This window comes from Hesperophylax consimilis, chromosome 23 (genome assembly GCF_061612785.1).
Source record: "Hesperophylax consimilis isolate HC1 chromosome 23, BYU_Hcon_1.0, whole genome shotgun sequence".
In the NCBI taxonomy this organism is placed as follows: Eukaryota; Metazoa; Arthropoda; class Insecta; order Trichoptera; family Limnephilidae; genus Hesperophylax; species Hesperophylax consimilis.
Window position 1 is genome coordinate 17421955 of NC_142858.1, and position 26350 is coordinate 17448304.

General features: G+C 35.6%; 2 protein-coding genes across 2 annotated transcripts in view; both read right to left on the reverse strand.

The window, feature by feature from the left end:
- The window catches only part of LOC149412392 (DENN domain-containing protein 1A-like), a 66233-nt gene extending 51127 nt beyond the window's left edge, over window positions 1-15106 (reverse strand). Inside the window, exons 1-4 of the mRNA XM_089645709.1 lie at window positions 14981-15106; window positions 14744-14902; window positions 12891-13028; window positions 10794-11013 (exon numbers count right to left, since the gene is read on the reverse strand). Coding sequence (XP_089501835.1) covers window positions 10794-11013; window positions 12891-13028; window positions 14744-14902; window positions 14981-14997 — 534 coding nt within the window. The 5' untranslated portion in view covers window positions 14998-15106. The remainder of the gene's footprint in view (window positions 1-10793; window positions 11014-12890; window positions 13029-14743; window positions 14903-14980) is intronic.
- A 6379-nt stretch (window positions 15107-21485) lies between these two features.
- Jarid2 (Jumonji, AT rich interactive domain 2) overlaps window positions 21486-26350 on the reverse strand; it is a 34651-nt gene continuing 29786 nt past the window's right edge. The window contains exon 22 of the mRNA XM_089646096.1: window positions 21486-24318. Within this exon, the coding sequence (XP_089502222.1) occupies window positions 24145-24318 (174 nt within the window). The 3' untranslated portion in view covers window positions 21486-24144. The remainder of the gene's footprint in view (window positions 24319-26350) is intronic.

Genomic DNA, 26350 nt, shown 5'->3' on the forward strand with positions numbered 1-26350 from the left:
TTTGTTTTGAGTTAGTGTTACATTGAGGGATGTTTAATGTGTGATTTTGTCTGGTTTGTCTGATGGGTACTCTTAATTGAATTCTTTCAAGTAATTCCGGGCAATCTATCACAGAGGTGGCAATTTTTTGTAAAAATAGTACGTCTGCGGAGTTTCTACGACTTTCCAGTGACGAAATCCTGAAAAACGCTGCTGACTCCTCGTGACTCAGATGAGGACGATAGGCCCGAAAATCAAGGTATCGTAGAAAACGATATTGCACTTTCTCAATCCTTTCTATGTGTGACTTATACCTGGGATTCCAGACTTGAGAGGCGTACTCCAGAGAACTGCGTACATACGCAAAGTATAGCATTTTCATGGTATTTACTTTTTTTAAATTTTTGCATGTTCTGAGTACAAAGCCAAGTACCTGGGAAGCTTTTGCAACCATGGATTCGATATGGCGCTCAAAAAGTAATTTTGAATCTAACACTACTCCCAGATCCTTAGCCTCTGTCATTTTGCTCAGTATTGTGCCGTTAAGGGAGTAATTAAAAGAAATTGGATTTTTATTTCGGGTGAAGCTGATGGTGCCACATTTTTTTACATTTATTTGCAGGTTGTGTTCTGCACAATAAATATTTAGGCGATTTAGATCTTCTTGCACGCGGGTACACTCATTGATACACGTGACAGGGGAGAATATTTTCATGTCATCTGCGTATAATAAAGTTCTGGAGTGGTGAAAACATTTCCCAATGTCATTAATATATATATTAAAGAGTAATGGTCCCAATAATGACCCCTGGGGTACTCCCGACGGCACGGTTTCCCAGTTCGATTTATAGCCACCGACAACTACTGCTTGGCTACGGTTTGCAATATAGGACGAGAGCCATCTGAGGAGGTCTCCGTGTACACCGATTTGTAAAAGTTTTCTGAGCAAGATATCATGAATAACTAAATCAAAAGCTTTGCTATAATCTGTATATATTGCATCTACCTGTATACGCTGATCCATGTTATCTTGTAAGAATTCGGTGAATGCCGTTAAGTTAGTGGTTGTAGATTTCCCCCTCATAAATCCATGTTGGTTATTATTGAGTGACGATCTCAAGGCCGAAAACATCTGGTCATACACAATTTTTTCGAAAACCTTACTAAAGATGCAGAGCTTTGAAATTGGCCTATAATTTTCGACGTTAGATTTTTGGCCATTCTTGAAGATGGGAGTTACAAATGCCGTTTTCCAAGTGTTTGGGACTATTCCCTCTTTAAGGGAGCGACTAAAAATTATGGATAGCGGTTTAGATAGGCTGCGGGCACATTTGTTTATGAAGAAAGGGGGAATTTTATCTGGGCCTGCGCCTTTTTTGAGATCTAAATCTTCAAGGTGTTTCTGTATATGATGCTGGTCGACTTCAATATTATTAATGCTAGCAACACAGAACTCTTTGGGGTTGTCCGGTAGGATCTGGATGTTTCGAGCATTATTGTTGTAGACAGACATGAAATATTTAGAGAATAAGTTACAGATGTCAGACCCATTTTCAGCTTTTTCGTCTTTAAATGTCATAGTGTTCGGAACACCGTGGGATTTGGAGTTGGATTTTATGTAATTCCAAACTTTTTTTGGGTCGGAGGATATATCACGTTCGATTTTTAATAAGTAAATATTGTGGCATTCCCAATTAAGTTTTTTGTGGCGTGATCTTAGTAAAGAGAAAGTGGCGTAGTCAGATGGGTTTTTGTATATCTTAAACTTTTTAAAGTATTTGTATTTTTCTGATGTCAATTTAATGAGGGCCGAATTATACCATGGCGGGTATTTAGAATTCCTACATAGTTTTTTGGGAATGTGGGCGTCTATAAGATTATTTAATTGTGAATAGAATTTTTTTAATGCCGTGTTTACATCACCAATCGAAAGGAGCTCATGCCAGTTTACCTGGTCGAGACATGTATTAATTTGTTCGTAATCACCGCGCCTAAAGACGTAACCGCTTCTTAGTTCCTCCACTAGTGGATCGGGTTCAGAAAATGAAACTTCTATGATTAGTGAGGTGTGATGAGGATCTTCTGAAATTAATGGTTCATCACATGCAGAGACCGTGACGAAGTCATTACATAGGACGAGATCAAGAAAGTGACCGTTGGTATTTGGAATTCCATTATATTGGCGCAATCCAGAAAAATGCATGCAGTCTATAAATGATGTGCTAACAGGCGATAAGCGATCACTGGGTATAAAGGACGTGTTATTGGGAGACTTATTCCATGAAATGTCAGAGAGGTTGAAGTCACCTAGGATAATGAATTTGTCTGACGGAAATTACAACGTAAGTGCAGAAATTTGGGTGAGGAAGCTTTCCATATTTTCACGATATGTTGGTCCTTTAGGGAGGCATACACAGCATATGTGAAGATTTGTGTGTTTGGATCCCTTGGATTCTAATGATATCCAGATGTCCTCAGCTCGCGAATGCCACCCTGGGCGCTCGTGAGCTACCAGTTCACGACGAACAGCGACTAAGATACCCCCGCCCAAGCGCTGCCCTGTGCAAGCGTAGTCCCGATCTCGGCGGTGTACATCGTAGCGATCATCAAATAACTCTTCATTGCGGATGCCATCAACAAGCCACGATTCGGTCAGAGCGATAACGTCATACTCGTTGGATCGAACTGCCATCAGCAATGTGTCAGTCTTAGTGCGTAGCCCTCTTACGTTTTGGTGATATATATTTAATTTATTAAGAGTCATTGGACCAAGAAAAATCGATAGTTAAGTTTGTATTTATTTTTATATAATTCCCAAATATTTTTGCAAAATGTTTAAAGAACGAAAAGTGTGTTAGTGTGAATAGATCCTTAGGGTAGGTGATGGGGATGAGGGAGGGAAAGGTACATTTAGAGTAATATAAAACATTAAGAATAGTTAGTTGAAATACGATAAATTTGAATGGTCTTATCTTGAGGCTTGGCTCGGCTGAGGGCCTGCTGCATCTCCTCGGTTGGGTCCTGTGGCCGGAGGCTCGCGGTCCATCTTCTTCAGGTCTGCCTCCTTTGATATTATGATGGGCGCTGATGACGTATTTCGTCGAGCGTGAATTATGCAGTTTTGTGTCCATACAAACTGAAAACCCTTTTGTTTCGCGAGAAGCCTTGCGCGGTAAAATAGCTGTTTGTTTATGCTAGTGAGATGGTCACCTACATAGACATTTTGCGGGAATCCCGTAAATCCTAATTCCGTCGAGGAGATCCCTTTGCGGTCTTTTACCGCCTGCAGAAGCTGGTTTTTTAAGTTTCGGCTGGTAAATTTCACAACTATTGATTTTGTTTTTATCTTCCCAGTCTCGCGGCCTCTGGGAGCAACACGTGTTACGAACTCCATGTCCCTTTCGCCGATATCCACGTTGCTCAGACTAGCGATTTTTGAAATAATGGTTACTAAGTTTTCACCCTTCTTATCCAGGATACCCCTTATTTCTAGGTTTTGCAGTCTTGCCCATTGGTCCTTTCTGTTTGATTCCTCGACCATGTTACGTACTTCTGTTCTCAGGTGGGAGACTTCTGCCTCCAGATGTTCGACTTTTTGAAGTCGATTTTCCATATCGGCAATCTTGTTTCCGAATGTTGCTACATCATGGTGACAGCTCTCAACCGACTTTTGAACGCCTTGTACTTCTTCACGGAGGATTTTAATATCGTCGTGCAGTGCCTTGAATGACGACAAGTCCATCTGAATCCTTTTGATATCTTCCATAATGGTGGTCAGATCGTGGACGCCGATGGAAATATTTGAAGATTTGCACCTGCTGCATCGCCAAGTAATTCTCAGGTCCAGTTTCAGCTTTTTATAGTTTTCTTCTGACGTACCTCCACACTTGTAGTGCAGATTTTCTTTACAGGACGAGCATTGCACGCCTTGAGTTATAGAGGATTTGCACACGCCACAGTTCATTTTTAAAAATGATGTATTTATTTATTTCGATATTATTTCAAAATGCGACCTCTATGTGGTGAATAAACTAACAGATCTGCAGTATTTTGTTTTGGTAATAATGTTATTTGCATGCAGACACAGATGGCGTTAAATAATCGTAAAAAATAAATAAATTAATAATGTAATGCTTTTATTTATTTAACAGATCTGGTTTAAGCACTAGATGTGAGTATTTATTTTATCAATATTTATTTTTAATTTCACTGTATTTTTAAATGTCTTTAGGAAAAATATTATTTACGTGGGTAGAGTAACAAAAAATATTGATACGCTTTGTTGTAACTGTTTTTGTTTAATATTCACTATAAACGACAGAATTCACTTGTGCAACGTCACTAAAAACAACAGGTTTCTACTGCTTAATATTAAATATCACTAATTTATGATTAATGTTGATGTTTTAGGCAGTTTGGTTATTTTTTACGGGAGTGAAGTAAAGACGTGACCGTTGTCGTAGATATTGACTGTATAACTTATAATATATTGTAGTTAACGTGTGTTTATGTATGTCGAAGTGATTTATTAGTGCAAGGAGTGTTTAGAGAGTGGTTTGAATGACAGAAAAAGTCGGGGACGCCCGGGGAATACTTAACACAATATCTCTGCACCGGAATGAGATACGGAGTGGAATTAAAGTCAATGTAATGTAGTTTTTTAACAGTAACATTGTGGTAAACTGTAGTGAATGGTGGAAGAAGTCGGAGACGCCCGAGAAAGACATTAGCAATAGAAAAGCACTGCGGGGTCCATTAGTTCACGATAGTACTTTTGGACGTGAAAATCTCAATAATATCTTTTTTTTTTTTTTTTTTTTTTTTTACCAAAAGATTTTTTTTATTGGTTTTCAAGTCCCGTTCACAATCCCGTTAAACTTCAATAAAGCAGTTTGTCAACAGGATGTTAATGATCAATTACATACATACACACATAATATTATTACTATAACCATACAATTAACACAAATAAATTAATATAAACTATCTCTATTTAGTAACCATTGTTTCAGCATATATCTCAATCTATTTGTGGAATCGCAATTTTTTATATTAATGGGTAACATGTTAAGCATTTTTGGCACGTTAAATTCTAGGGTTCGCCGTCCGTATTTATTATTATATTTTAAACAAGCATTCCGTCATTCTTTGTAAACCTTGTATTATATTCATGTTGCACTTTCCTTTTATAATCAGACTCAGATATATGTTGGATCAATATTTTGTACCATAATAAGGCCTGCACCGGTAATATTGTTAAATTTCGATACAACAATGAAATGTTTCGTCTCTGTGAAAAAATATGTTTTTGAGCTAATAACTTCACCATAGAATTTTGTACTGATTGCAGGTGGTTTAAATTAGTTTTACAAGAGTGACCCCAAGTAGTTAAACCATACCGTAAAGTTGATTCTGCGAGTGATAGGTAAATAATTTTTAAAATATTCACCGGAACGAAACATTTCAGTTTGTATATCCTACCCACTATCGCTCTCAGCCGCTTGCAAGTTTTGTTTATTTGTGCATCCCATTTGAAATGACAATCAACAGTCACCCCCAAATAAACGTATTCATTTACCAGTTCAATACTTTCACACATACATGGCTGTAAAATGTTTTGATGAATACATATAAAGTTATGTGAAATTATTTTAGGCATGATCTGAAATGAAGCATGTGGAGACCGTATGTGCATCAATTTAGTTTTCTTGGTATTAATGATTAGACCTGCGTCATGTGACCATTTTATCAGGGACGTAAAGTCATGTTGCATATATTTATTTATTCTGGATTATTATTGTTCATTACATTAAACATACCAGCGCCCTTGAAGTGATTTTTCACGAAAACGTTGCTAAATAAATTAGTTAAATATTATAGCTTATAAATAAAATAATAGGTTCCATAATTAATTCTTATTTTTTATTTTTTTTATTTTTTTTTATTTATTTTTTTTATTAATATCAATAGCAAAATTTGTACATTATGTAGGTTTAAAGTATAATATAAGTATATTTTTTGTATTTTTTTCACAGTCCTCCTCACTAGGGTTTCCTGTTCTGAGGCGGCCTGTAGTTTTTCTTAAATTTTTGTATTTAGTTTTGAATTGTCTTTACATTGTCTTCATAATGTTTGTAAGTTGATTTATAATTGAATAATACCAAAATATACAATTTTTTTATTAAAATAACTAGCTGTACCCCACCACACATTGCTTTGGCTCAGTCTGACTGTGCAGATAGAGAACCATAGCGCATGTTGCTTTTACTTCCAACAGATGGCACTATTTTTCAATTAGATGTCACAGGTGACATCAATATAATATAGGTATATAAAAATACATGCGTATTCAAATGCAACGTTGGATCAAAATTTCAAAGCAATTGGTAAAGTTTTGGAGATTTATAATTTTGAAGAAACAAACATTCACAATTTGATTTATTTTTATAAACTAAAAAGCAAAAACCCACAAAAAATAAGCCAGTGTTAATGTCACTTTTAGTTTTTTCTTCTTATCAAAATAAATACAGATAACTGAGTGGCGTTTTGACGGTAGGTATTTAGAATATAGGCGTATATTTGTGAATAAGTTACAAATACTGATTCCATAACAGGAAGTTAATGCCAAATCTATTTACATTACCCAACGTAAATATTGAATTAATTTTATAAACTTTCCGCACAGTCTGTATATGCATTGTCAATAATATTTATTGAGATACGCAAGTTAGTAAGGGATTTACACTGAAGTTCTGATAAATTATTATTTCAAAATGCATAAATAATAGTAGAACAATCCGTAACGAATTGATCAATATTTTAGTTTTAATTCTTAGAAGTTGCTAAGAATATCCGGCTATTTTTAAATGTGATATACATATTTTTTTTTTTTTCACTAGTAATTTTTTTTTTTTTTATATTTACTCCACACAGGAGGCCCTGAAGAAAATAATTTCCCTCGGGGCCTATGTCATCTTTGGGGATGCTGTGTGGAGGGTCTTTTTTTGGAGAGGAAGGAGTGAACATGGGTCTTGAAGAGTCCCATGTTGTAGGAGGGAGGAAACACAGAGGCCGGCAGTTCGTTCCACAGCCGAGCTGTTGAACTTAAGAACGAATCGTAGAAGCGACCCGTTCTCATGTGACAAGTGTCAACTGTGTACAAATGTTGGGCGCGTGTTTGGCGTGTATCCCGACTACGCACCGGTGCCGAAGGGATCAATGACGCTAGTTCCTCAGAGCATCTTCCATTGTAATACCGATAGAACAAGGACAGCATACCTACCTGACGCCTGTGCTCTAAAGATTGCAGTCCGTTTGTTAAGATTGGGGAATCTATCAAACGGACCGCCCGTTTCTGCACAGAGTCAAGGGTTTTTTTCAGGTATTTTGGGGCTCCAGACCAGAGATGGCTGCCAAATTCGACAGTAGGGCGCACTTGCGATTTGTACAGGGTGAGCAGTTGTGTACTATTAAAGTATCTGCGGGCCCTGTACAGTACGCCCAGCTTCTGAGAGGCCAACTTTACTCTGGCTTCGATGGAGCCCCCGTACCTGAGCTGGTCACTTATAGTTACACCAAGCATATCAATGGAAGGCCTGTTCGGAAGATTGCTTCCGTTGAAGGAGACTAGATTATCATTTGGATCCCTTTTAGACGTAATCAGACAGGATTGGGTCTTTGAAACATTAAATTCGACGAGATTATTTTTACCCCAGGAGGAAATACTCTCGAGATAACCGTCCATTCTCTGCTTCAAAGCCCTCCGAGCCGTTGGAGTTTGTGTGCCCTTTGGGGGCTTGTCAAACAAAAAGCTATTTGCAGTCCATTATGGTTTATTAGCATTCATATTTTTGGTTTTGATTCATTCAAAACGTACACACAATAAAATCCTAATAACAATTTATAAATTATTAACATTTTATCAGTGTTAATAATTTTAAACTTTATTGTTATTAAAAAGCTGTCAACAAAGTCCTTTGCCGAGATTTTTTCTTGCGGTTGCACTATGTAATAATTTATTATAGAACAACACATAGACAAAAATGTAATTGTTCCATCCATGATAATAAGAAAGAAGTGTTTGAGATTGAGCGTTAACTTGCATAAAGTACCTCTATTCCCTGTCGGGGAAACGAACAATTGAGTGTCATTCATCCAACTGTTTTATGATTCCTAAATTTGAAGAAGGAAACTTAGAGTTGAGGACTCTATGATATATGCTCATAGATTGGAGCGATGAATTGTAAAAATCAACAGTGGCTTAGGAGAGAGAAAATATTTATTGACATGCATAGGTACATAAATATATGTACAAATACCTATGTAAAAACAAATTTTGGTAAAATAATATATTCTGTTCCAAACTTGATCCGCTGAGTGAACTGGTGTGCGTATTGGAGCTCGAGGTGCCCTTGATATATTGTAGATTTCTTTATTTGACAGCAAATAACATGTAGATGCCTGTACTTAACGATTTAGATTTGAACTCTTATCCCGCCAATATGTAAGCATTATATTTTGCTCATCAACCCATCGCATCGTCAGGCTGCCAATTGAATGTGTTGCTGTGCGACACCGCGGCCGTTTAGGCCCACTCCCTCCGCTAGGGGAGATCAGCAACTTGTCAAAAGTAATAAGATAAAAGATATTATGATATGATTAATATTTATTATTTTTCAATGTTCTCCCATAATAAGCAATTGCTTGTGTGTATGGGATGAGGTATTATTTGTTTAGTTTCTCAGATTTTTATTTTATTTTTTAAATTTTTGTTTTTGTTTTTCTTTTATTTATTTACGTTTTTTTATTTAGTTTAGGTTTTCAGTATATTTTTTTAATTGTGTTTTGAATTCATTGAAACTATCATTTAGTGATCTTATATTTTCTGGCAATTTATTGAAGAAATTTGTTCCTAAGTGTTTGTAGTTTTGCTGACCCAAAGTTTTTTTACAAATCGGAATTGGTAACATGTATTTTTGCCTGAGATTTGCTGTGTTTTTGAATGGTACGGTTTTGTTTAGGATATCATCTTTGTAAACTTGTAAGGTTGCGTGATACAGGAAAAGAGTATTTAATTTTCTGACTTTAAATTCTTTGAAAATGAGTTCAGATGAATATAAAAATGATTTCTTTAATATTATTTTAATTATTAGTTTTAGCGCAATGTAAAGAGGTTGTGTGTGAGTTTTATAGGCGCCCCCCCCATCCTATTATATTATCAATAATTTAGATGAATATCAAAATAGTTGTATTGTTCACTTTCGACAATATAAAGTGAAAAAACAATAAAAGAAGACAACAAATGGGAAAAGTCTGGCAGCTGAAAATAGTCTAGAAAAAGTGGATTTTTTACTAGCTATGTTCTATGGTCCAATAATTTGTTTACAAAACTGTAGAATTAGTTTTTTCCTTGATTACTTCACTAACTTCAGTAATAACCCAATACAAATGCAAAAAAAAGATTAAATTGCCGGTTAAATTTGTACAATTAAAGAGATACAAATGATGTAATGCCCAAATGAAAACAAATGGAATAGACGGAGCTGTTCGTACGGTGCCCATCCTGTAGGATTTTGTCAGTGTTGATAAGTGCTTTATTTTAAACAAACCCACATGTTGTGAATAGCAATGATAGTAACAAGCAGATAGCATTTGGGAATGCTATCCTCGTTCTACCAGTATTTCAATGGAAGGTGCTACGGAGGAACTAGCTTCATTGATCTCTTCGGTATTAAGTGCACAGTCGGAAAACACGCCAAATGAACCCCCTAAAAAATTAACATGGTCGAAATGTGTCACGTGAGAATAATTGCTGTATTCATTAGCTCAGTTGTAGAATAATTTGCGGCCCTCTGTGTTTCCTCTCCCCTGCAGAGGTTCGGAGGTTCTCTTCTTTCTTTCCTCAAAAGACCCTCCACACACAATCCCCAAAGAAGACTGTGCGGATTTAATTGAAGTCCCATTTTAACTCGGACACTTTGCATCTGTGCTTTAAATTTGTTTGTGTATCCCATATCTGGTTTATCCTATCAAGATGGTGATGGTGGTGGAAGGTTGTAGACCTTGGGGATAATACCGGAATATAGATAATTGCAAAAGTTCCAATAACCTGCACAGCAGTCCGAATCATTGCATCACAAGCAAAAAAACACTCCAATAAGTCCATCCTAACACCACAAAGCATGCAATGCATAACCTAGATAAGTGAGAGCAAGTATCAAGCAATAGTTGAACATTAATGCAAAGGCCCAAAATATTACTAGTAGTTCTGTGAACAGTAGACTTCGCATAATGTTGAACTTCGCACTAAATGTTAGCTCGCATCAGTCGCAACACTCATATTTTCTGGTGGAATAAAAAGGTACTATCAAATATATATACGGCTACCATCTTGATAGGATTGACCGAACATGGAACACCCAAACAAAAAGTGTTTGAGTTACGGTAGAAATTGATTTTGTTTGCACTTTTGAAAGCAAAATGATTTGTTGTTGGTTGGGGTCTGCCTCGAATGTTAGGAGAGTGGTGTGCGGACAAGGCTAATGATGAGTTATGGCATTCTGAAATTAGCACATGTCATTTTCATTTGTAATTTCTAGGTTAATTTCAAGCTAAGCAGGGTTGACTACTTGGTGTTTGTATTTACAAAAGTATTTAGTATTCCAGTATTTACAAAATTAACTATCAAAAGATTGGCAAGCTCTACGACTGAAAGAATAATAAAAATGAACCTGGCCGAACTTCAATCGGTCTACATTTATTTCAGATAAAGACCTTAAACAAAAACCCTATAAAGATAATTGAACAGTACTCACATTATCCGGCAGAGTGGGCAATTTGAAAGGCTGCGGAAGTGGAACAGGCTTCGTGTAGAACCCATACAGATACTTGGCCACTGAGGACGGCACACTGTGCCTCTTGGCTTTGGAGGAATGCACTGAGGGCTTAGCACTGCTAGCACTGTTCGAACTGGTGGCACTGTTAGCACTCCCCTCTGGGGAGGCCCTCATCAAGTCTGCCACATGATCCAATAGCCTAAAATTTTAAATAACTAGATTAAAACATAATTTTTTTTCAATTTTGGGTGATTCCTAATCTGAGTAATATCACCCACTAGTGGTTGATTAAGTGGTTTATGGGACAATCAAGAGTTAAAAGTGCTTTATCGGAGATTTTATATGATAGGTACCATGACAATTCAGACTGATCTAAAAATTACGAATTTCCAGAAAACGGGCCACTTGCATTTTGTGGAATCAGAATAAGTTAATCCCTCGCATGTTTGTTCAGTTTTTGCGAAAAAACAGATATTACCCGTAGAGTCAATTTGTTCAATTTTGGGAACAGAACATACGGTTTCGTAGAAATCGTTGCATCTCCCTTACTGTCATAGTGAGAAATATGATCTAAAGGGGTGTTTGAAAGAGAAAACACTACGCTTTATATTAAGATCTAGAAGTTAACAACAGAAGAATTAAAGTGTGCACCTCTACGAAACCAAAAGTGCAGACTGCAATTTGGGAAGAATTTATTAAATTTATTGAATTTTTTATAAATTATTTTTGTATGAAACAATAAAAAAGTGAGGTGACAATAATGTTTATAATATATTTATTATTTATCTAAAAAAATATGTATTTTACTAATTGTCAGTAATTTTAGTTCAGTGTTTAGACCAAAAAAGTAAAAATGAGACATTTTTTAAAAATATTTTATGTTAGGAAAACTCAAATTTGACAACCACAAATGTTTATGGTTCTCAAATGAAGAACAAACTCTGAGGAATGACGCCTCTCATGTCAAAAAACAAATCAGCATTGTCTTGATGTTTGATCTCACTCGACAAGCTTTTTTAGAGTGGGGCGAGTTTGGAGTCTACCATTGGATTAATTGATTTGGAGTCTTCAATTGGATTTTCGCTTTGTTTCAGGGTCTTATCCACAGCACCATGATTCGTCACCTGTGACGACCTTGGATAAAAAGTATGGGTCATATGGAACACGGTTTATGAAAATCAGCCATCTCAAAAACGACGAGCACACAAAACAGTCACCAAAAAAATTCACACCAGGCGAAAGGATGACTTCTCCAGCGCAGTGGTTGGCATATTGACTGGGGAAAGTTAGCTGTACACGGTTTCTGCCAGTAGAACCCGATACCACAAAAACTTAGCCCACCGCAACATCAGTTCGGATTCTTTTGGGTACCCCCTCGTATATGTTTATTTGTAACAATAAAATTTGAAAGTTAAATTTATCACCTTTCAAAAACAGTTTTTAGAATTCGGATGTGTTCAGAAAAAGTCCATTCATTTGGATTTTATTGCAAAGCGGAAATACACACAAATTCTCCAACCTTCTGACAGCGTTTTTAAGAAATATAACGATCAACATGCTAGAGTCCTGAGTGGTTAACACCTCCAAATAGGATAAGACTGAGGTAAAAATTAGGGCATGTTATAAAATGTGGGCAATGTTATCCAGCAAATCCTTTCCACTTTCGTACATCTTGTCCTCGCTTTTCATGATGCCTATTTAAAATGACAACTTGTTTGCTACCAACTCTGGGATATCACGTAATGGTGAACAGGTTTGGATTACCAAACTACAAGCAATGGTACATTAAAACCACGAGCTATGAAAATAAACTCTCTAAATTGTTGCATATTCCTGGGAAAATTTGCAACAAAGTATGGCAAATAATTTTTTTAAATTTTATTTGAGTACATAAAACAGGCATGGTGCCCAAAATTTATATATGGATATTTAAATACATACTGTATATAAGTACTCTTCTTCTTGTAAGCGACACATGTATCAGAAAGGGAGATGACGGAGCTCTTGGAGGAAGTAGTATTCAAATCAGTGAGGTGTGGTCTATAAAAATCTAGAGGTAAATAAAGTCAAGCTCACTCATAAAAGGCATCATGATATGGAAAGTGTGACACAATAACCAGCGCTCTCTGAGTGAAGGGTTCATGGCGACAAAACCCATAGGTCCAAGTTGAGTCTATGGAAGTTAATGCGAAGGAAAAATGTTGAACAGCATTACTGAAAAAAAAAAAGCTTATTACTCATTGTGTTGATTGACAGTCAACCAGGTATATTTATTAAAATTATTTCACTTGCCATTGATTGCACAATGCCATTTAATGATTATTTATTTTTGTAAAAACTGGAAATATTGTGTTTTTTTTGATAAAAATTATCAGTTTTAAGATTATGATAACACATAAAAAATTTAAATTATGTTCTGTAGCATTAAAAAATGTTACTATAAATCTCATCACTTTGTTTATATACCAGGGTTAGAATGAGCGGAATTTCTACATGTTATTTACAACAAAAAAACTTCAGTTAAATGTACAATAACATTTATATAAAGCGCCCATGGGGTGATTTTAGAACTAAAGCATATAAATGGTCAAATAGTGGGCTTGCTGTGAAATTATTGCATTCTTGCAAATAAGATGAACTTAGAGCCCCGAAATACACATAAATTACAAAAGTAATTTTGCGAGTATTTGCAACAAGCCGGCGATCTATATATTGGTTATTTACTTGTTTGTGTACTCAATGTAGGTTTTTTTTTTATATTTACTCCACACAGGAGGCCCTGAAGAAAATAATTTCCCTCAGGGCCTATGTCATCTTTGGGGATGCTGTGTGGAGGGTCTTTTTGTGGAGAGGAAGGAGTGAACATGGGTCTTGAAGAGTCCCATGTTGTAGGAGGGAGGAAACACAGAGGCCGGCAGTTCGTTCCACAGCCGAGCTGTTGAACTTAAGAACGAATCGTAGAAGCGACCCGTTCTCATGTGACAAGTGTCAACTGTGTACAAATGTTGGGCGCGCGTTTGGCGTGTATCCCGACTACGCACCGGTGCCGAAGGGATCAATGACGCTAGTTCCTCAGAGCATCTTCCATTGTAATACCGATAGAACAAGGACAGCATACCTACCTGACGCCTGTGCTCTAAAGATTGCAGTCCGTTTGTTAAGATTGGGGAATCTATCAAACGGACCGCCCGTTTCTGCACAGAGTCAAGGGTTTTTTTCAGGTATTTTGGGGCTCCAGACCAGAGATGGCTGCCAAATTCGACAGTAGGGCGCACTTGCGATTTGTACAGGGTGAGCAGTTGTGTACTATTAAAGTATCTGCGGGCCCTGTACAGTACGCCCAGCTTCTGAGAGGCCAACTTTACTCTAGCTTCGATGGAGCCCCCGTACCTGAGCTGGTCACTTATAGTTACACCAAGCATATCAATGGAAGGCCTGTTCGGAAGATTGCTTCCGTTGAAGGAGACTAGATTATCATTTGGATCCCTTTTAGACGTAATCAGACAGGATTGGGTCTTTGAAACATTAAATTCGACGAGATTATTTTTACCCCAGGAGGAAATACTCTCGAGATAACCGTCCATTCTCTGCTTCAAAGCCCTCCGAGCCGTTGGAGTTTGTGTGCCCTTTGGGGGCTTGTCAAACAAAAAGCTATCATGAACTGTACTGTCATCCGCGTAACAGTGAATCGGTGCACATGTCAAAAGGTCATTGATACACCCACTCCCGCCCTCTATTTTCTGCTGAATGTGTCCTCAGCCATTGCAGATGACAAATGGAATGACCAGTGTGTCATGCTAATTCCAAATGCTCAAGAAATACTAGCATGTATCAAGTTCCTCATAACCTAACATTGGTATTTATTTGATCAACATTTCAAAACGAAAAACATTATTTTTTAATGAACTCTGCAAGAGGTGTGTACTTACAATTCCATTTGACAGGGGAATGTGAATTCTGGTATGCATTTCAAGAAATCATTTGTAAATTCCTCCGGAAAAATGCTGACGATATGTTTATTGGGCTCCTTGGCTCCCTGCAGGTGAATTACTTCACAGAAGCATTCGAAAATATGCTCGACATCGCTCCTGAGGAATAAACGGTTTGTGATAACTCAAGAAAAGTCACGAACATTTCAATATATACCAGAGACAAACTCTACTAACCGGATCCTCGACGACATCGTTAATTTCTTAAACTATATACACTAAATAAATACTATCTATTGAATACGGATGAAACGGAATAAATAACAAGAAATATTCCGACCATCAACTGGCTGTCAAATGCAGGCAAGTGACAAGCATAGATAAGATGAAAAGTCAAAGACAGGAATAGACAGCCACAGAAAACATTTCCATCTCTATTCAATTTATTTCCTCTATTTTATTTCCTAGTCTATTTAATTTACTTATAATAGTACATTCATTTTTCAATCGAGGAAAAAGGTAGGGGATATTCATGATAAGACCAACGTAAGCAGGCATTTTAATAAAAAAATGTTATTTTGCTATTATTCATGAATTAATTATGGAACATGTTATTTTTTTAATAAGCTATCTTTTGACTCTCAAAGTTTGAACCCAAGTCTCAAAATGTGGCCGTAAAAATTAATATTTTTCGAAAAATGCTCGTTTATGCAGATTTTCATAATAATTTCGCTTCACACCATAATTTTAAGTATGATTCCAATATTTCAGTCCATGAGGTGCCATAGAGCCTAAGAAAACAACTCTCAAAGTTCGAACTCAAGTCTCTAAATGTGATCGTAAAAATGATGATTTTTTTACAAATGTGTTTTATGCAGATTTTCAAAATAATTTCTTTTCACACCATAATTCTGAGAAGATTCCAAAATTTCAGTTCTTGAGCCTGAGAAAACGACTCTCAAAGTTTGAACCCAAGTCTCAAGTTGTTGCCGTAAAAATTATGATTTTTCGACAAATGCTTTTTTATGCAGATTTTCATAATAATTTTGCTTCACTCAATAATTCTGAGTACGATTCCAAAAATTTCAGTTCATTTGGTGCCATTGAGCCTGAGAAAACGACTCTCAAAGTTCGAACCCAAGTCTCAAAATGTGGCCGAAAAAATTATTATTTTTCGACAAATGCTCTTTTGTGCAGATTTTCATAATAATTTCGCTTCACTCTATAATTCTGAGTACGATTCCAAAATTTCAGTTCATTTGGTGCAATTGAGCATGAGAAAACGACTCTCAAATTTCGAATCCAAGTCGCAAAATGTGCCCGTAAAAATGATGACTTTTTTTACAAATGGTCTTTTCTAAAGTTTTTAATAATAATTTCGTTTCACACCATAATTCTAAGTACGATTCTAAAATTTCAGTAGGTGCCATAGAGCCTGAGAAAACGACTCTCAAAGTTAGAACCCAAGTCTCAAAATGTGGCCGTAAAAATTATGACTTTTCTACAAATGCTCTTATATGCAGATTTTCATAATGATTTCGCTTAAGACCATGATTTGAGTACGATTTCAAAATTTCCGTTCATGAGGTGCCATTGAGCCTGAGAAAACGACTCTCAAAGTTCGAACCCAAGTCTCTAAATGTGCCCGTGAAAATTATGATTTTTCTACAAATGACCTTTTATGCGGAGAATGTATTAAGTGGAGAGGAGAGTTGAGGCTCTCTTTTCTTGTGGGGCCTTCAGGGAACCAAGGGAGATAGGAGATGAGACCTGGGAAGAGACATTGTGGAACCAGAAGACATAGCCACATATGCAATGACAACTCTGGTGAACTTTATAAAAGGGACGGGGGGTGTTGATTAAAGGAATGAGGTGAAATGGGAGATAGCACAATGGGCCTATGGCCTAAGTGCTCACGGGAACTATATGTAAACCGTCTCCGCTCTATAAATAACTAATAAGGTTTAAGTATCTGTCACCAAGATTTCTATGGTGTTAAAAATATACCATTTTATTTTCAGAATCCCCCTGGCTTTAGCCACATTTAGTAATTAGATCCGAAAAGTCTGGTTCTTTTCAACCATCCTCTTCCCCACCTCTTTTCCTTCCCACTTCTTCAGCCGCACAACACACCTTGTCTGTTCACAAAAAAGTTATAAGAAAAATGTGTATAAATAAATAGTTAAAAAGTGGAAGCAGAAATAGTAAAAAAATAAGAATGGAACAGTGATAAAATTTGTGTAACTAAATAAAATACAGCGTTGTATGAACTTTGCTTTATAAATGGAAGAGTCTCAAAGGAGCCAGAGACTCAGCGAGCATTTGTTTTGTATGAACGCCTGAGTTACATACAAAACAAATGCACAGGGAATTACACTAAATATTTTAGTCTTGTATGAACTTTGCTTTATAAATGGAAGAGTCTCAAAGGAGCCAGAGACTCAGCGAGCATTTGTTTTGTATGAACGCCTGAGTTACATACAAAACAAATGCACAGGGAATTACACTAACACAATAAAGCCCAAGACAGATTACGCTATATGCATCAACAATTATTAGGGAGTGGCCTATGCAGATTATATGTTGAGCTGTCACATTACTATATAATCTTCCTTGGGAGAACGGATCAGATCAACTGGGGAACTGAGGCGGAATAACATTTATTTTTATGGAATCTGTCAGCTTGACATTAGTCGAATCATTTTCAAACATCGCCTGGCGAGCAGATCATTGTTCCCATGCCTACACTCATAACACATCACCTGTCAGGTGTGATGTGACCTGATAACTCATCAAAATGACAATTCAACACACCTATAAAAAGTGTTATAAAGTTATGAAAAGTGATGAAACAAAAACATTTTTTGTTTCATCACTTGTAATGACTTTACATCACCTTTTAAAGGTGTGTTGAATTGTCATTTTGAGGAGTTATCATGGAAGCGTATTCTGCATGGGATTATATAGCGAGCGATATGGTGTTATATAAAACGCTTTGATGCGTATAGCGTAATCTGTCACCCCCATAAATGAAAAACCGTTTGAAATTTTTTTTAATGTTTTTTATTTATTTTCAAATAATATATAATACTAAATCATATTGAGAAAACAAACAGGAATAATAAAAATGGCAAGGATTAAAGACATGTGCACATATGCATGTTTGGTCCACAGTAACTCCAAAACTAAACAAAAGCATCTCATTTGCTGCAACCAATAATCTCGTCTATCATGAACTCAAAAGTTCCAATAACCGTCAAGTACAGCTTGACACGGGTAACTTTGAGGTTCGTGGTCATAGTATAGATTTGAATATTACAAAAATCTATGGTTAAAAAGTAGTTTAGTTTCTTGTGTGACCGTCTGCGAAGTTAGCTGTGTCAATACCTACATTTAATTAACCAGCTCACAAACTACTTTGGTAGTGTAGCGGGTTCTTTTTATAATGAAGAATAAATAAAATAAAATTAATAATTAGTTTTGCAATATCAATAACTTGCGAACTGGATAATAAAATATATTTTATCAGCTTACTAAAATTGCTTCAAGTTTTTTTTCACAGGCAGCAAGTAAATGCAAACATTTTTATCTGTCTAAATCAGTCATACTCAACCTGCGGCCTGCCAAGCTATTTTGTGCGGCCCTCAATACATTTAATATCAGGAACATGGTTTACAAAATCTGGCAATCTATATCACATTAATTTGAGATTAATTGCGACTTTGACGTACAGACATTGAAACCGAAGAGGATAGTCGTTGTCGTGTCAACATCAGATCTGGTATAAGAGTGTTGCTACTGCACACGCTAGATCTATCTCCAAAAAACAAAGATATGACAGACAAATATGCGCGCAAATAATTTTGCTTGTGGCAACACATACATTTTTGACAGCTTCAAAGTTAAATGCGTCATATTCACAGTGTTGCCAAAAAAACGGGGGTGGTGGGTTTCATGATATTTTTTGTCACCAGTATTAGTGTTGCCAACGAAAAAATCTCGAAATGGAATTCCGTAACTACCCCCCCCCCCTTGGATTTCAAATATTTTGTGGGGAGCACTCATTTAGAATTTTTTTGTGGGGAATTGTTTTACAGAAATTCTCTAACAACCCCCCCCCCCACGCTCACGTAGAATATTTGTGGGGAATATGTGGGCAGAATTTATGCGAGTTCATTAGAATTACTGCAACTGAAATTGAAAAACGGCGACATTAGGCCAAGATCCGTTGGCAACACTGACCAGTATAGTGTTGCAGCCCGCGTAGCTTTACAAACATATGAATGTGGCCCGCAGAAGAAAAAGGTTGAGTATCATTGGTCTAAATCAAGGCTGCCCAACCCCAGGCCCGCGGGCCACAATGTGGCCCGCGAACGAATTACAAGCGTAAACATTTTCAAAAATCCCGCCAATCCGCCAATTTGAAAAAGTGTCGCGGGCCTGCGCGCGGTCACCAGTGTTGCCGAAACAAAAATACACCGGTTTTCGCCATAATATTTTTTGCAGCGAAGTTCCGTAACAAACCCCCCCCCCCCTCCCCCATGGATTTCAAATATTTTGTGGGGAGCACTCATTTTAGAATTTATTTTTTGTGGGGAATTTTGTTTTATAGAAATTCTCTAACAACTCCTCCCCCCATGGAAATAGGAACCGTCAGGTATTCAGTGGCCCGCCAGTGATTCAAAATCGTCAATTTCGCCCAACTGCTAAAAAGGTTGGGCAGCCTTGGTCTAAATGGATATTATTAAAAGCATAATATGTTTAAACAATTATTATTCATCACATCATTAATTAATATTGTGGTGTTTGTAATACCACTTTTAAAACATAGATGTAAATAACTCCCAAAAAAGTCATGATGACGTTATTGCTTTTATGAACCTATTAAATGCATTTCATTTAAAGTGATACCTTGAACACGAAGAAGTTTTCATAAAGGTTTCAAAAGAAAAACTGGTAAAAGATTCAACATTCAGTTGCCAAATATATAAATGATTGAACGCCAATTAGACATTTTTGGAGAGATTAACTGAAGAATTTATATTAATAAATTATTAATTTTGGATTTTTGGAAACTTTGAATAAAACATTTAAAAAAAAACTTTTATTAAAAAACCCTAGCATTAAGTGGTTAAATAGTATGCTAGCCAAGTCTCGAAGGACCAGTCAAATTCAAGGATATATTTATAGAATTACACATTATATCTTTTCACACTAAGATAGAAAAATCTCAAACACTGATCCTTAACAGTATTGAAGTGATATAAGAAGTAGTTACTAGCGGTGTCTAGGTTCAGACAGAATGAGTTCTTGAACCTGAGACCTTTGTGGGAAGAGACTCCTACTCCTTTTATAAATCAACCACTTCCAGAGAACTGGACTCGGATTTGAATGCCTCTTCATGTGTACTCACCGCTCGCCACTCGCATGAGTTCGTGGTGACACGTTAGTTCGGACCAGCACTGGTCCGAGTCCGAGTTCGGGGTCGAAAGCATGCTTGGTACAGTTCATACTCAAGATATCGAAACCCGGACCTACTCCTAGAACTTGAGTTCTTTTAAAAGGAAGCACTACTCGGAGGCTTCTGGCAAATGCAGAACTTACTCATCTCTAGTCTAGTCACAACTGACAAGTAGTGTTAACACAAAATAGTAATTATATTGGACAATACACAACACTGGAACCAATCGGCTTTAGTAGTCCACTACATTCTTGTGCAACAATAATATTAACAAAAGAGCAACTCCGAAAATACCAATGCATCAAATCACAGCATTTAACACTTTACATTCATAAAATTATAGGCAATCCATATAAAACTAAACAAAGCTCTTTGCGGGCGCTTATGACAAGTATAATCACTTTTCCTTACACATAATATCATATTAGAATAAGGTCTCACTTGAATTAAATTTTAATAAAAAAATATTAATATATTACATAATGACCCAAAGATTAAAGTGAGCGGAAGGGAGTGCATATCATCGAAACAGGTTACCTGCTACGGAATAAGCTCTTTGAAGATGTTTATTGACTTGACCGGCAAGTTGTTAGCCTGCTTTTGAGCTCTTACAATAATTAAACTGAGCGGAAGGGAGTGCGTATCATCAAAACAGGTTACCTGCTACGGAATAAGCTCTTTGAAGACGTTTATTGACTTGACCGGCAAGTTATTAGCCTGCTTTTGAGCTCTTACAATAATAATATTACTCTTAATCTAATATAAACTCTGTATTGCAAGAAAATTAGTCAATAAGAAAAATTGCTAAATATATATTTTATATAATTCTCTCAATACAGTCAATGTAAACTTAAACCTAAAATTGCTTACTTAAAATTACATTTAAAGATTTTTTGACAACCATTTATTATCATCAATTTTTTTCACTTAAAGTCCTGAATAGAATATAATAGAATACAATTGTCAGATTGATACAACTTAGGGGTTTACACTAAAACCTTGTTCACGTAATAAATTACTTTAAAGCTTGACATGTTTTCACCAATGTTAAAAATCATAGAGATTGTCAAAACAGTACACTAGAGAGCCTCTACTTGAGAGAAGGGAGTGTGGAGCCATTGGCTTGAACATTATAATACATACAGTGAATCTTATTGGGTTTTCCAAGGGACTGAAATTCAGCCCTTAAGGGACCAAAAGAACCAAACTTCTTAAGCATGAAAATTTTGAAGTGGGAACTTATTAAACGAGTTTCACTATTATGATTATTATTATTATTATTTTTCACAAGAGTAATAATCACAGAAAATCTACAACTTACATGAGGCAAATAACATGCTCAGTATAATATTATGTGCTGGAGAATATCACTAACAAGCTGTGTTAACGAGGCTTATTGTCTCCATCATAGAGACAGAAAGAGAAAAGTTTACTACATTAAAGAATGTCATTCGCAAGGAATAAACCAATAATAAGCTAGTATATTAATGTTTTTTATAAAAACATGTTACTGAAAATCCTAAATTATTTTACACCCAAAGAATGCTCTGCCCTTTCGGGGCTTTGCTTCTTTCATCCACCACAATGTGCATCGTGAACTAAATATATGAATACACAACATTTAGCAGCCGACCAAATAAACATGGCCGCGGTTTGCCCATGGAGATATTGAATCATAAAATTATTTGAAACATTAAAAACCGTACAAATCACACTTTCATGACACAAGAGCAAAGCCAAAAGAAATACTGAAATTTAATACAATTTTGGCAAAGGTTATTATTTTTCCACAAAGGAATTATCATACATTCACCATTTATTAAAAACACGAACAAGATAACAAATTCAGGAAACACTCAAATAGCACAAGCTTAAGGAACTGACAAAAATTAATAAAAACTTTATAAAATACTTATTTTTGAAAATCACAAAAAAACTAAAACTTAGTACACCTGGGCACACGATCCCAGAGTAAGGACCCAATAAATAATGCTCCTGACCATAGCCTTTGTTTAATGATTGCGAGGTTCATCCAACTTAACCCATCCCATCTGAAGTTATTTAGACTATAACTGACAACAGCAACTGAATAAAGGGGGTGACAGATTACGCTATAAGCGTATATAGCGTTTTATGTAATTCCATATTGTTTGCCATACAATCCCATACAGACCTGTCACATCCAAAAAGATGATGTGTTATTGTATTGGTGTGGCGACGATATGCGCCGTGATCTGCTAGCCATTTGAAAATTATGCGCCCTCTCTCCTGCCTATGGCAGAACAATTTACGGAGCGTCAAAGTGACAGATCCCATACAAAGAAACGATATTCCGCGGCAGTTCTCCAATTAATCTGACCCCCTCTTCTGAGGAAGATTACAGCGTAGTGTGTCACCCCAACATATAATACGTATATGCCAAGCCTAAATTATGAGCGCATAATATAGCGTAATGTGTCTAAGGCTTTCATGTTTATGCAAACTTATCCTGAATTTAGTTATGCAATAAATATGCCAAACTTTTTAAATTTGATTTATTTATAGATTTTGTACATTATGTTGATATTAAATCACCATTCTTATATAAAAAAATGTCATTCATGAGGGTTCTGTGAACTAAATATTTGAGATCATAATTTTTGTTTTCATTTCATGCTGTCGAGGGATGATAAATTGACACTGCTTGGACGTAAGGCCATGTAAGACAGCAGTGATAAATTGACATAGCTTGGATGGAATGGGTTAATAATACAATTGCAAATATAAATCTATTCCAGTCAAAGTAAGCTCCAAATAAAATTATAAGCAATAATTAGTCTCCTGAAATACCAATACAAATTGAAAATATCTCCCGAGTAAAAATAAATGCCGCCAACGGGAATTGAACCCGTGCCTTCTGATGTCCGGTCAGGTGCTCTGTAACCACTGAGCTATGTCGGCTTATTTCCAACCCGCCAAATGATTCAATATGTACTAGTACCTCAATCAACAATTACTGCTTATTATATTTTTTCCACTTGTAAACAACCAACTTTATTTTTGTAGGAAAGGCTTTGTTAGTGCTAAATTTCTCACTAGATGGCGTCGAGACACATGATATCTTCATTTATTGGTGAAATATTTTTGACTTACATAAGTTTATCATTAAAAAATAAAAGTAAAATCCGTACATCACTATGCTGTGTAGGTGACCAGATCAACATATTGTTAAAAACTTAATTAAAGAACAATTATTTACATTACATGACAAATTTGATAATCTACATTGTACATGGTTTAAATATTGTCAGTTCTGGAATTGGGCGTTTGGATCAGGAGCGCTCCAGAACTTTTATTAAAGGAATATTGATTTTTATTGCCAATGGAATTTGTGCAACAAGTTGAATTTTGTGCCTAAACTATGACAACTTCAATAACAATAAACTAAGCGCTTTAATCTCTTCGATATTCATAATGTTATATATTATTTATTCAATCTCTTTTATATATTAGAATAAAATTTATTAATTTGGAAGCATCGATAAGAAAATGAATTTTTCATTGAACACTTGAGAAATATTAGATTCAGTGTGCTTAATTATTACTAACCTTTTTTTGAAAACTTTTAAAATAAATCCTCCTCGCACTAAGGATTAAATATTTTTTAAACAAACAGTTATTATTTTTCAGACAAAATCAAAGCAAAGGAAATTCTAAAAGATGTACATATGTATTATTTATATTTAATAAAAACTCAATATTTAAATTAATCTGGATATTTAATTTAGAGTTCTAGATTACGTAGGTAACAAGAATGATGAGCATTCACTACACTAGCTGCAATATTATCAAATGCAAATAGAATTTATTAAAAAAATAAATTAACATCTTTTATAATAAAATAGTAGATAATATGCAATATGACTAGTTTTGTAAGGTCAGGAATAGACAGCGATTCATTTTATTTGGGAGCGACGCCACAGGCACGCGAGCGCACTGAGTCCAGCAGGATGTTGAGCTGCGCCTCGGAGTAGGTGAAGTTGAGTTTGCAGCGCGAGGCTAGCTCGGGCTGCCCCCTCAGCAGCTCGGCCGCATGGCTCAGGCAGTACAGAGTCTTGTCCTCGGTGTGCGACACCTGCCACAACAAATATTATACAAACATACTAATACACTACATTACTAGACTGTATTATGATTATACAGTAGAACCTCGTTAATTCGAAATCCACGGGACATCAAAATTAAATAATTCCCACGTAATTCGAACTTTTATGAAAAAAAAAAAAATACGCTGAAAATCGATTTTCTCGGCCGTCTCTTCAAATCCGGTTGGTATTTTAGGAGTAAATTTTCGCGGCCGATTACCGTAGCGGCGGGCCCTTTAAATTTAGATATTCGCAAAAAATTTGTAAAAATGCTATATATTTACGCGTAAAGCAAGATTTCGCGGCCGATTTCGGTCGCGGCCTACCCTTTAAATTGAGATATTCGTAAAAATACTATATATTTATGCGTAAATCGAGATTTCGCGGCAGATTTCCGTCGCGGCGGACCATTTGAAATTCAAATATTCGAAATAAATTCGTAAATATAAAATACATTTACCCGTAAATCAAAATTTCGTTGCCGAGTTTCGTCGTGGCCGACCCTTTAAATACAGATATTTGGTGTCAACTCGTAAAACTACGACATATATCCGCGTAAAAGTATTTTTCCAGCCCTTGAAACTCGGATATTCGAAATAAATTTGAAAAAATACGACATTCCAGTGTAAATCGATTCAGGTTTAGGCCCTGCGGGCGGCTCTTGGTTGGGATTCGCCCATTTTAAGTGATATTAACAAAAGTTACATTTAATAGATAGATATTAGGACATTCACAGAGAGAGGGTGAGTATATATATATATTGTTAAAACACGGAACAGGAAGGAGTTAATTAATAATAACATTCTAAATTTACGCATAATAAGAATGACAGTTGATTGAATAAATGAAATTTTACGTATTTGTGATGGATTATTTCAAATGAAACACTATTATTGACTACATGTCTACAACTGATATTAACTGTTATCGTACCTAATATAATTAGCTCATAGGAGACTTGCAGTGCTTAAATATGTGTTACAACCGTCAATGTCTATAAGTTGAATCAATATCGTTTAGTTTGTCACAATTAAATATAGTTATATTAAAGTTGATTCAATAATAGATTATTACATATTGATTAATTGTACCCGTGTTTATGAATAAAAGGAGGGTAATTGTGCGATGAGATTAGCAGTCGGTTTAATTAAAAGGTGTTAATTTTACTCCAAATGGTGGTAATTCTTTACCTACAACTGTTACTGTATCTAATAAAGTTTAATGTTAGATTATATATACAACATCATCAGGAGAGTACAAATCTATATATAAAGGAAGATTATTACAATATAGCGCCCCTGAGGTGATATCTCACAAAAGCGGCGCTATGCAAATTGTCCAATAAATAAATAAATTTAATGCTTACATTTTATTGTGTATACACCGAAGACAAAAATTAAATATAGATTGCAATTGGGAAAGAAGAAGTGGAAGGAGGGGGAGGGGTAAGTGTAGGCTGGGTTTATAATAATTAGGAATTACAATATCGTTAGACGGGAAAGACCAGTTGAGTGGGAAAATATTTAAAAGAGATTTTATTAAAAAAATCTTGTTGATTATATATGCTTTTATATTAACATGTTTCCTAATATCTAAAATTATTTATAGTGAAGTATTTTAAGACCTGAAAAAAACAAATAGCATATAACCATAAAACAATATATTCATAAGACAAATAGCATTTTATAACGGTTATTCTAATGAATTTATAGTTGAAATACTAAATAAAAAAATTAAACAAATTCTCTTCAAACGGTCTTTCTAAAGATAGAAAATAAACAATGGCGTAGAATTCTGTTTGTGGATAACGATACTTCTAAAATTTTGAATAAAAACAATCCTGGTAGTATTCAACTGGCGTTTTACACTAATAACAATTAAGAAATATATTCTTAATAATAAAGATAGCAAAATTCAAACAAAAAAATCAGGAGTTTAAAAACTCAATTGGGATGATTGTAATTTCTTTTACAAAGGTAGAACCAATAGAAACTTTGAAGTCAGAACTAAAGAATATCGCAG